Source organism: Nyctereutes procyonoides, unplaced genomic scaffold (genome assembly GCF_905146905.1).
Source record: "Nyctereutes procyonoides isolate TBG_1078 unplaced genomic scaffold, NYPRO_anot_genome, whole genome shotgun sequence".
Taxonomy (NCBI): Eukaryota; Metazoa; Chordata; class Mammalia; order Carnivora; family Canidae; genus Nyctereutes; species Nyctereutes procyonoides.
This window is the reverse complement of record NW_026575146.1, coordinates 9,422,988-9,435,298: the sequence shown is the minus strand read 5'-3', so window position 1 is coordinate 9,435,298 and position 12,311 is coordinate 9,422,988. Positions and strand designations below refer to the sequence as shown.

The window sequence follows — 12,311 nt, the reverse complement described above, 5'->3', positions numbered from 1 at the left end:
ATCACAACCAGGAATAAATATCTGTACATAGTGAATTGCTTCCTTGTCCACCCCAGTGCTGAAGAAGGCCTTACAAATTTGGCTTATTTAGCAAATACCTTTTTGGGGCTAAACACTGAATCAACAACTATATGGCAAAACTGAATGCTTTCACTAAACATGAGAAGATGGCTGCAATTATAATGAAGTTTGATTGTTGGATAAGGAGTTGATTGTGGGTACTGTGAGTCACTTGAGACTCAGTGCATTTACATGTGATAAAAATTACAGTGTTAGTGGTGAAATGAAAAACCAAACTATTAGTCTTCTTTCTTCACTGAGTAAGTCTTTGTGTAGATCCCTGAGATAGGAAGATTCTACCCAATGGGTACAAAAATTTGACCACCCACCCTATGAGAAATGGTCTCTCAGCAAGAAGATAGTGATGGAAATCTTCAACATCTGTAGCCTGAAAACAGTGTACCATATCAGCGTTCTGGCAACATTAGGAACAGCTCTCTCCAGTACTATCTTGAAAGAGCTGTCACTTATTGAGTGCTTACTATATGTATGAAGATTTGTTCTGAGTATTTTACATATTCAATCCATTTGATGACCTTTACAGTAATAATGGTGCACTGATGTGTTCTATTATTATCAATCCCAAAGGGACACTTTGGGAAAGGATAAAGAGCCCTGTTCAAACTTGACAGCATTTCTTAGAGCTGTAGGAATTATAGGTAAAAAATTTGAAATCTCTGCCTTGGGAAAGTAGATTTTTTAAAAAGTAATCTGAGGAATCTGCATACTCACCATCAAAATAGTCAATATTTATGTGCATCTACTAATAATAAAAATTACTGCTAGATTCTAGGAAGGCCAACTTGAGATACCTATCTATCTATCTATCTATCTATCTATCTATCTATCTATCTCCTTCCTCTTAAGAGTTTTATGATTTTATTGGGAAACAATATATAAACAAAAAAGGTGAATAGTATTAGTCTCAAGAACTGACAATAGGCTCTTTAAGAATGTAGAAACTGATAAAAACAGGGGTTCTCTTCCTCCTGACTGTATTTTGAAGAGAGTAGTTAGCTTGGGCAGCTCATTTCAAGAGTAGTAACTCTAGAACTAAGATATTCTCTCAATCTGGGGTGACTTCGTGGCTCAGTCGGATAAGCATCCAACTCTTAGCTCAGCTCAGGTCTTGATCTCAGGGTCTTGAGCTCAAGCCCTGTGTTGGTGTCCATGCTGCGCATGGAGCCTACTTAAAAAAAAAAAAAAAAAAGATATTTTCTCAGTCTAACCATCCATGTAAAATTGAGGCCTCTGTACATCAGCCTCAACTTTTTTCAAACAGTTGTCCAGCCTCTATTTGAATGCTCAAGAATACTTGGCTTGATACCAACCTCACGGGTAAATGAAGGTCTCATCTGAGTATCAGACAGACTTTCCATATATGGAAGCAAGAGACTTAATTGCTTCTATTCGTCAATCCATCTCCTAACATTGGGATCTTACAAAGCAGATCTATATTCTCTCCTACACGACATCACTTCAAATATTATAAGAGTATGATTCGGATTGTCTGTCTTCTTCATTAGCGCAAACACCTTTGTTCTAAAAGTAGTATTCTTATGAGACATTTTTGAGTGTTTTTTTTTTTCTCCTCCTTCTAGTCTTCTGAACATATTGCAATTTCTTTCTTAACTTCTGGCCAGAATTAAACATAACCATTCGACCAGCCCAGATAAGACCCATCATCGGCTTTAGAAAACCTGTTTTTAGAAAGCATGCTTCCATTAATGCATTCTAAGTTTTCATTACCTATTTTATTTACATCGTACTATTGATTAATACTGCATTTATTGTCCAGTTAATCACCTAGAATTTTTCATGTGTTCCTTGTAAGCCATGCTTTCTCTCATCCTCATCTTACGAAGTTTTTTTAGATCCAAGCTCATATCCTTATATTTATCTTTTAAATTTCATCTGGTTTTATTTTGTTCATTGCTCAAACTGTAAAGATTTTTATTTGAGATATAACTGACATATAACATTGTGTAAGTGTAAAGTGTACAAGTGTTGGTTTGATACATTTATATATTGCAATATGATTACCACTGTAGCATTAGCTCATACCTCCACCATGTCACATAATTATTTCTTCTACGTGGTGAGAAGATTTAAGGTCTAGTAACTTAGCAACTTTGAAGTATATAATACGGTATTGATAATAATTAGATCAGTGCAACTGATGTCCAGAACTTACTCATGTTCTAACTGTAATTTTGCATCCTTGACCAGTATCTCCCCAGTTCTTCCACCTTCAGTCTCTGAACTACCATTCTACTCTGTTTCTACAAGTTCAGCTTTTTTAGATTCCACATATAAATAGCAGCATACAATATTTGTTTTTCTGTCTGCCTAGACATGTTGTTACAAATGGCAGTATTTTCTTCTTTCTCATGGATGAATAATATTCCATTTTACATATATATATACACATATATGCATAGAATTCATACAGAATATAGATGAGTAGAATATTATATTCCATCTATATTATATTCCATCTATAATATAGATTCCATCTATATTATAGATGCACACACACATTTTCTTTATCTATCATCCATTGACAAATATTTAGGTTGGTTTCCAGATCTTGGGTAGCATGAATAATGCAACTACAGTGAACATGAGAGTTCAGGTATCTTTTCTATATCCTTTTTTATTTGCTTTGGTCATATATCCAGAAGTGGGATTGCTGGATCAGATGGTAATTCTAGTTTTAATTTTTTGAAGAACCTCTGTACTGTTTTCCATAGCGGCTAAATCAATTTGTATTCCCACCAACATGGGAATACATGCATGACTTCCCTTTTCTCCACATCCTCAACAATACTTATTTTTTGACTTTTTGTTAATAGACAATGTAACAGGTATGAAGTGATATCTCTTTGTGGTTTAGATTTGCGTTTCCCTGGTAACTAGTAATGTTGAGCATCTTTATATGTAAGTGCTGGACATTTGAGTGTAATCTTTGGAAAAATGCCTATCCAGTTTCTCTGCTCATTTTTTTTTTTTTTTACTGCTTTGTTAGTTTTTTTATTGAGTTACATGAGGTCTTTATATATCTTGGAAATTAACCCCTTTATGAGATACATGGTTTGCAAATACTTTGTCTCATTCTGTAGGTTGCCTTTTCATTTTGGTGATTATTTCTGTTGCCATGCAAAAGCTTTTATATATTTGGAGGTAGTCCCACTTGTTGATTTTTACTTCTGTTGTGTAAAGATGGTTTTGATCATTGTATGTGATCCTGCACAAGGGAAAAAAAGCAATGTGGAGTAAAACTGTGACCAGGTGGAAATGAGATTATAAAAAAGAGAGAGAGAAAGAAATGAGATCAGATGTCCTTCTTGCTTCTTGGAAGATACAACTAATGCTCAACAACAACAAAAAAGACCTCCCTCATCACTACCTCAGATTTATGGGTTTACCTCGCTAGTAAATTTGCCTAAGCTTTGAGGGGGGGAGGTGATAATGCTAAGGATTAATCTTTATTCCATAACAGCTTTCCCAGCACCTCACTATAAAAACTAAATGAAGTGTTTTCCAAGGTGGCCAGTATGAGAGGAGCAGTCTGGGAGACCACTCACTACATGTGCTCCCAGCCTTGCTATGCCCCTGGGTCATGGGCCCTTCCAGGGCCACACAGCTCAGAGTATGAAGTCCCAATTTCGTGCACAAGTATGTACTTCTCTGTAAAGGAGAAACCAATTTCCCCACCTCATTCTCCTTTATCCTGTGAAATTAAACAGTTTCTTGACAGTCTATCTCCCTAGGGAGTTTGAATGGAGGAGAAAAGAATTGGCCTCCACATTATCGAAAGTGTTTGAGTTTTAGCCCTTGGTTATGCACTCTTGTGTAAAATTTTATTCTTTTTTCCTTTATGACATTAAAAAAAATTTGTTTTGCTTAAAATTAGAATCCATTAACTCTACAGAAGAAAACTATAACAGTTACACAGATTTTCCCTTCTGTATTTACAGATAAACTCCAGTGACTTTTCTAAAGCACCATTGTTTAGAAGGACACACAGGAAGTAGATGCAAGTAAGGTTTTCGGGATGTGAATAGCCGCTGTTCGCCATGCCCATTCACCCAAAGAGAGTGCTGTCACTAAGTAGCTCTCTAGAAAGTTTTTCTTCCCCACAGTGTGTATAATTCTTTGAACAGTGCAGCTATGTAGCAAAATATGACAATAGACTGTTTTTCTTATATATAGTTATATGCCAGGCAGCCCAGGAGAAGGTTAGACTCCAAACACAGTTGATAATAATACTGAATATAAATATGGAACTGCTGATATTCCAGGATACATACAGATCAATCAGAGAAATAGAAGCAACCTGCTCCAAATGGTATGGGTACTTACAGAGGAAAAATCAGTGAGTAGTATTTTTTTTTTTTTTTGCCAGAAGGAAAATGCTTATGACACAACACACACAATTACCTCAGAAAAGCACAAAGAAGGCATTAGCCTGTGATTTTTTCCTAATGAGCCAAAGGACTTAGGAAACAGTGAAAAGTCCTACAAATCTAACAATTATTTGAACTCCTCTTCAGCGTTTTATACCACTACATTGCACCCAACAGGGCATTTCTCTATAAATTTTCCAAAATTGGGTATTTAACAGTGACAAAATGAAGGTATTTAATTCTCAAGAAGGTGATTAAATCTTTCTGCTAACTGGTGGGATAAGATATAGATAAGGACCTCTGTCTGGTAAAAAGCTGTATTGTATTTATGTGTGTGGGGGTGGGGGTGGGGGGTGTTTCTGAAGACAAAAAATTAAATACAGAAAGTACAAAAGGTAATAAAACAAATACTCCTGGGTGCAGTTCTCCAATTAAACAAATATTAATAATTTGTTATTGCTTCAGGTCCTTGTAAAAGAAATGATCAGATAAAGTTAAAAATCCCTTCTTTTCCAATCACATTTCCATCATTATACCCCAGTAGTCATGGATCTAGTTCATGTTTTATTACTTTACTATATATATTATCCAGAAGTAAATAAAAGGTATTGTTTTGTATACTTACAAAAATTACATTAATAATACAAGCTGGTTTTTTAAAAATATTTTGCAGCTATTTTTCCATTCAATGTTATTTTACAATCTCCCTGTTGAATCCTGTAGATCTAAGTTATTCATCTTAAGTGTTGTTTTATATAGCATCCTATAACGAGATCCCCATTTTTATTCATTCTTGAAAGTATGAAAATACAGATTATCCCATTTAAGGAATTAAAAATATTGTATTTCATATCTTCATATACATATGTCAAAGCTTCTCCAATGTATAAACATGAGAGTGGAATTTGTTAGCTACTTTGTTATGTGGCCAGTATTATTCCTCAAAATGACTGTATGAGAGCTTTTTGTTTACTCACATCCTCTCTCAAAATTGGTGCCCTGTGACTTTTTAATTGTGGGGAAATTAGCTATGGAATAATTGTTTTATTTGAATTTCCCTGATTACTAGTTCTGAGTATATATTAATCTAATTTGGGGCATTTGTATTTTCCTCTTCTGTAAATTGCCTGCACATCTCCTTTACCCATTTTTCTATTAGGTTATTTGTATTTTTCAGTTGTGATGTGTTACTTATATTTTACAGGTAATAATCCTTTGTATCCTCTAGTCTGGTTCTTATTTTTCACTTTATGTGATCCTAATTTGTTCAAAGGTTTTTGATAAACTAGACTATATCAAAAATAATATTTTCCTTTCTGGCTTGGGCTCATAAATCCTTTTCCCACCCTGAAACTATAAAAGCATTTTTCTATATTTTCTTGTCAGAGTTTTGTAATTGTAACATCCAACCCTAATTCATCTGAAGTTTATTTGTGTGTGTATGTGTTATAACTTAGATGTAATTATCATATAGAAATCTAATGTATCAACACTATGTACTGAATTTTTTTTCTGAATGATAATGGAGGCGTCCTCTAACTTAAGCATGATTGCATATGTGCTTGACTCTGTGTCTCAACTCCATACAAATTCCATAGTACTGATCTATTTATGTATTCCCATGCCAATGACATGTTGTCAAAATTATTATTATTTTATGTCATTGATATACTATCCCCCTTGTTCTTGTTTTCAGAAATCTCTTGGTTAATTTATGCCCTTTATTCTTCCACATAAATTTTATTTTTTTTCTTTTTTTAAGATTATTTATTTATTTATTTATTTATTCATGAGAGTTCCATGTAAATTTTAGAATCCCTTTGTTGAGTTCTATGAAATTCAATTAGAATTTTTATTACACTCATATTGAATTTATGGGATAATTTGGGACAGTTAACATTTTGAAGATATTTCATTTCCCCACTTGAGAAAATAACCTTCTCTATCCAGGTGTATCCTATGTTTTTTGATAAAGTTTTGTAATATTTTCATAAAATTCTCAAACAACTTGTGTTAGAAATATTGTCAGTTGCTTTTTCATTTTTTGTAATTCATTTGAATGATGCCTTTCTTTCTTGGATATATTCTAATTAGTTTTTGGTAGTATATTAGAAATATGTTGATTTTTGAAGCTTGACTTGGTATCCTTCTTGAACTATCTCTAATATCTTTATTGAATCTCTTGGAATTTCTTTGTAGACAACCGTATCACTATAAATATTAAAATTTGTGTTTTCATTTCCAATCCTTATTTACTTTTTCTTATTTGATTGCAATGGCTAGGAAATTAATAATTTTCAGTGTTAGGTGTGATAATTGACTGTCTTTTTCTTATCATCAATGAAATTGCTTATAAAATTCACCAATCAAATAACAAAAATCTTTACTTTCATGGAACTTATTTTCTAGTTGATTAGACAAACATGATCTAGTTGAATAGGTCATGCTTGAGAAAGGGAGGTGTGTTTTTAAATAAGGTAGCAAGGAAGGTTCCACTGAGAATGTAACATAGGAGTAAGGATGAAGTCAAGCACTGAGTACAGAACAGTCAGCGCAAAGGCCCTGACACATGATTGTACCAAGCATGGTTGAGGAAAAGCAAGGAAGCCATTGTGGTTAAACAGAGTGAGTGAGGAGGAGAGAAAAGGAGATGCATTCAGAGAAATGAATGATGAAGGACCAGACATTGGCTTTGACTCTGAATAAGATGGGAAGCCGCTGGAAGATTTAGAGCAGATTTGGGTGGAAGAATCTTTGCTGAAATCATCTACTTATGCTTTAAAAGGTGCACTTTGGCTGCTGTGTTGAGACAAGAACGGCATGGAATAGAGAGAAGTAGTGAATGAGTAGTAGAATGAGATGAGGAGTAGTGAAAAACAGAAGGGAGTGGAAGGGAACATTTAATAGGGCTTGCATTTACCGATTTACTGTGAGGGGTCTGAATGAAAGAGAGGAGTCCAGGATGATTCCACAGGTTTTCGTTTTTGTTTTTTTCTTCTTTGGTTGGAGTAAATAGGTAAGGCTTTTCATTTTCTGAAAGTGGAAGAATTGTGGGAGGAACAGGTTGGTGGAGGAGGAAAGAGCGTCAGATTGAAACGTGTCTGCGATGGCAAGTTGAGAAAGTCAAGGGGAGACGTCAGGTAGGTAGTTGGATCTATGAATCCTGAATTCAGGAAAATCATTTTTACTGGACTTGTAAATTTGAGATTCTGAACAGGCAATAGATAGGTCCAGTAAAAGTCTAATGAGTTCATAAAAAAAAATGACAGAGGAGAGTTGTAGGGAGAGAGTATGAGATGGGAGAGATGAAGGAAAAAACAAAATAGATTGTGATGTGACTCGTGAGATAGAAAGCAAACAGGTGAGTGTGGTACCCAGGAAGGCAGGAGAAGAAAGCATTTCAAAGAGGATGGAGTGATCACTGTGTCACAGGTACTGATTGGCTTGGAGATTTTGATAAAAGGACTCTTAGATTGAACAATCTGGGGACATTGTGATGCATATAAAAACAGTGTTAGTGGAGGGAAGGGCAACCCTTCTATTTCCCTAATTTATGTCATCTTAAATTTATTCCTAGACTGTTCTAAACAGAGAAACATGAGATCTTACTTTAGCTAGTCATTAAGTTCAATATCATACTTTATCAATTTCAGTACTTTGATATTTGTCTCTGACTTTTTTTCTTCTGACTGAAGTAGGTTTTATACCTGATAACCTTTTAACTAGAAATGCTACAAGAACATATAAGCATTTGCCCATGAAAAAAAAATCTTTAAAGATTTTATTTATTTATGAGAGACACACAGAGAGAGGCAGAGACATAGGCAGAGGGAGAGACAGGCTCCCCATAGGGAGCCTGATGTGGGACTCAGTCCTGGGATTGGGGATCACACCCTGAGCCAAAGACAGATGCTCAATGGATGAGCCACCCAGGTGCCCTGAAAAATTTTTTGACTATATCCCTTACATGATGAACATAGAATGTTTTTAATACATATTTTATTCTCCAATTTAGAAAAATTAGTGCTTGAAGACATAATTTTTGAAGCATGAGCTCACAATACCGAAATAATCCAAAGTACATTATGGTTTTAATAAGTACTGCTGTCAGTTACACATGACATTGTATGTATGTGATTTACATACATGGCATATTTATGAAAAACATCATGTAGTAGAATTCATTTCTTTTTCTGTTAAGTCATGCTATATTTGATATTCTTTAACTCAAATAAAGCTTTATTTTTTTATCCTCAACAAAGTCCTAGGTCAGGATCGGTCAGGTAAAATAGGTGACAACTCATTTGGTCACCTTTGTAAGGTCACAGGTATCAACACATCCTGTACCTCAATATTTTTCTCATTTGCCATGATATATACATCCCACCAAAGTAATTTCCCTGGATTTGGTGACTTTTTATCTTTCCACATTTCCCTACTGAATGAAAACAGATCTGAGGTGGTGGAGGGAAGGGAGGTGTTATCTTTGCGACTGGGACATGTAACAGAGAAAAAGGCACTTTGCCAATATGATCAGGCTCCAGCCCCTGGAGGGAAAAGTCAAACATACCAAGAAGAAGATGCAGTGCCTTGAAAGAAGCTAAGAGAATACCAAAACACACTTGATCTTCCTCACAATGTTACATAGTTAGAAACTTTGCAACCTGCTTTGTAAAACTCAGTGAACCTGACTGTAAACACCAGTGGAGAAACAAGTTATGTACCCCTGCTACAGTCATTTAAAAGTGTTCACCAAGGAAAGTGGATGAAATCATTCTTGAGTAAAGAAAGAAGTTAAACATAAATCTTCCAACCTTGTCTTATTTACCTTACCAACTGATTTTGATTATGTGGCAATGTTGGGGGGGGTTTTGTTTTTTTTTAAGATTTAATTATTTATTCATAACAGACACACAGAGAGAGGCAGAGGCAGAAGGAGAAGCAGGCTCCCCATGGGGAGCCCGATGGGGGACTGGATCCCAGGACCCAGGGATCACGACCTGAACCAAAGGCAGGTGCTCAACTGCTGAGCTACCCAGGCGATCCTGCAGGCAACGTTGTTATGATAATTTTATGTAGCAGATAGTGGTGGAAGTTTGTCCCTGAAGTTTGTAAGATAGTCTCCTAAATTTTTTTTTAAGATTTTATTTATTTATTAGAGAGAGAGTGCGCGAGAGCAAGCAACAGAGCATACAAGCTGGGGGAGTGGCAGGCAGAGAGGGAGCGGGGGAGAAGCAGGCTCCCTGCTTAGCAGGGATGAGGGCTAGATCCCTGGGTCCTGGGATCCTGACTTGAGCTGAAGGAGATACTCAAGCAACTGAGCCACCCAGGCACCCCATAAAAATGTTTTTTTTTTTAAGAATTTTTAATTTGACTGCTAAAGTTATTTGTTTTTTTTTTTCTTTCTCTTAATTGATCTCCCATCCCAATTAAATTACACTCCCTTCAGCCTAGGCAATGTATCTTTCTTTTAGTTTTTTCATACCTTTTGTTTTCTCTCTTCTTTCAGCCAGTTGGGTACGAAAGTAGCTGAAATGCGAAAAAGACAGCAGTCACAAAATGAAGGAACACCTGCTGTGTCCCAAGCGCCTGGAAACCAGAGGCCCAACAACACGTGTTGCTTCTGCTGGTGCTGTTGCTGCAGCTGCTCCTGGTATGTGGCACTCTCTGTAGGATAGCACCCCTGAGCTAGCTGGGGGCTGACTACAGTGAATTTGCATGTTCATCCTTGGGATCTCCTTTTCCTCCTTCACAAGTAGGAATTATTGGAGACCATCATTGGAAATAGAATATTTCCCCAGAAACTACATTTAAATTGAGAGTAAGGTAAACAATGAAAACTTATTTGATATCCTGTTTTTCTCTATCCACACATCTTAAAGAGATGGTAAAAATAAGATTATGGTTATATACTTATTTAACCATACACAATATTCTCCAGGGTTCCAGAAGGTACAGGGACATTAAGATAATATCTAGCAGTACTGTACATCGCATTCAATGTCGTGTTTTAGTTATATGCTGTTTCACAGGATATTGATCATTCAGTTACAGAGCCACAAAACTGTGAGTCAGGGTGGCACTCTCAGCCACAGACACCTGAAAAAGGACAGAGAAAGAAGTACCACAGACCCATATCCACAAATCTAAAACCCAGGACTATGATGGGCATAAAGTCAGTCAACTAGTTTCTGAACTTACAGCTGGCAAACATGCTTTCCTTTGTGATTTTATCACTGACACGTTCTGTAACATCATACACAGTTTTAAACTCTGCTATTTGGTTTCCTCATTGGCAAAATGATGAAGTTAGACAAGCTGATTCCCAAGGTCCTGTGTAGTACTAAATGTCCATGATGCAGGCACCTCAGAAAACCTGCTCCAGTTCCAAATTCCCCAAGTGCCTTCCAGTAAGAAAATCAATGACTCACAGTCCTAAGATTTATATGGATGGGATTCTCCAGGGGGATGCAGGACTTAATGAAAACTTTCCGTAGAACCGTAAGTTTTGGGATCCTTTAAGATCCAATTCACAGGGACACCTCTGGGCCTCCTGGGCCTGGGTGGCTCAGTGGTTGAGCATCTGCTTTTGGCACGGGTGGTGACCCTGGGGTCCTGGGATCAAGTCCTACACTGAGCTCCCCGCAGGGAGCCTGCTTCTCCCTCTGCCTGTGTCTCTGCTTCTCTCTGTGTGTCTCTCATGAATAAATAAAATGGTTTAAAAAAATCCAATTCACAAGTGGATCTTCTGAATTAGTTAGTGGTCTTCTGGATCTCCCTGACTTATGTCAAAACTCTGAAGAAAGGCCCAAAGGCTTGAATCATCTTCTTGTATGTGATCTCTACAGTTATTGGTATTATTTGGTGGCATAATATTCTATCACTGTGGCCAAAATAGATGAAACGTGTTACGGTTTAGTTTTTTTTTTTTGGAAGGTTTAGTTTTTATAAATATCAAAACTGCTTCCCAGATGATGATTCTTTGTTAAGGAAAGTCATAAGTGACTCCTTTTCTTTCATTTTTAAGCCTTCACTATTTCAGGTGGAGGAAATAGAGTTCTAGAAGAGGGAAATATTTCAATAAAATTGTGACTATTTTTTCCTTTATCACTACTAAAGAGATCATTTAACTTTGGTCTGAATCCATGAAGTAAAGCGTAATGCCTTAATATGGTGGTTTGGAAGTCAGACTGCCTGACTCATGCTCGCTATCTGTTTGACTTTCAACAGGTTATTTTAATGTCCTCAAATTCCTCATATATCAAATTACAGTCATAAGAATCCCTACTTCATCAGGTTGTTGTACATTAAATGAAATAAAACACAAGCTGAAAACAGTGCCTGACACAGTGTATGCATCTAAGAGATAGCTCACTGGGGGCACTTGGGTGACACAGTCAGTTAAGCGTCCTACTCTTGGTTTTGGTTCAGGTCATGATCTCAGGGTCATGAGATTGAGCCCTGCATCAGGCTCTGCACTCAGTACGGAGTCTGCTTGGGATTCTCTCTCCCTCTGTACCTTCCCACCTCTGCCTTCGTGCTCTCTTTCTTTCGCTCTCATTCTCTCTCTTGCATTAATTAGCTCACTGGATTATAGAACACTTCATATTGGAGAAAATAAAATCTCCTTAAAGAGGAGCTCGCTTGAAATAATGTATATGTATTTTTTAAAGATCTACTTATGAATATAATATAAAAACTAATCTTCAAAAGGAAAGCTAGTTTATTTTAGATTCTATATGAGACATCCCAAATATATTGTTACATAGTGTTGGAGATTATGTTTCTATTTCTCATTTGTACTATGGCTATGTTCCAGGAATCAGTATATGATTTTATTTA

At 36.2% G+C, this 12,311-nt stretch overlaps 1 protein-coding gene across 2 annotated transcripts in view; it reads left to right on the top strand.

Annotated features, from left to right (window-relative positions):
* Positions 1 to 12,311, top strand: part of RGS17 (regulator of G protein signaling 17) — an 89,488-nt gene that overhangs the window by 51,448 nt on the left and 25,729 nt on the right. The window contains exon 2 of one of the 2 annotated variants that reach the window (XM_055311115.1): positions 9,979 to 10,122. In XM_055311115.1, the coding sequence (XP_055167090.1) occupies positions 10,004 to 10,122 (119 nt within the window). In that variant the 5' untranslated portion in view covers positions 9,979 to 10,003. Of the gene's footprint in view, positions 1 to 9,978; positions 10,123 to 12,311 lie in introns of those variants that run through there. The other variant, XM_055311114.1, reaches the window with a different exon arrangement.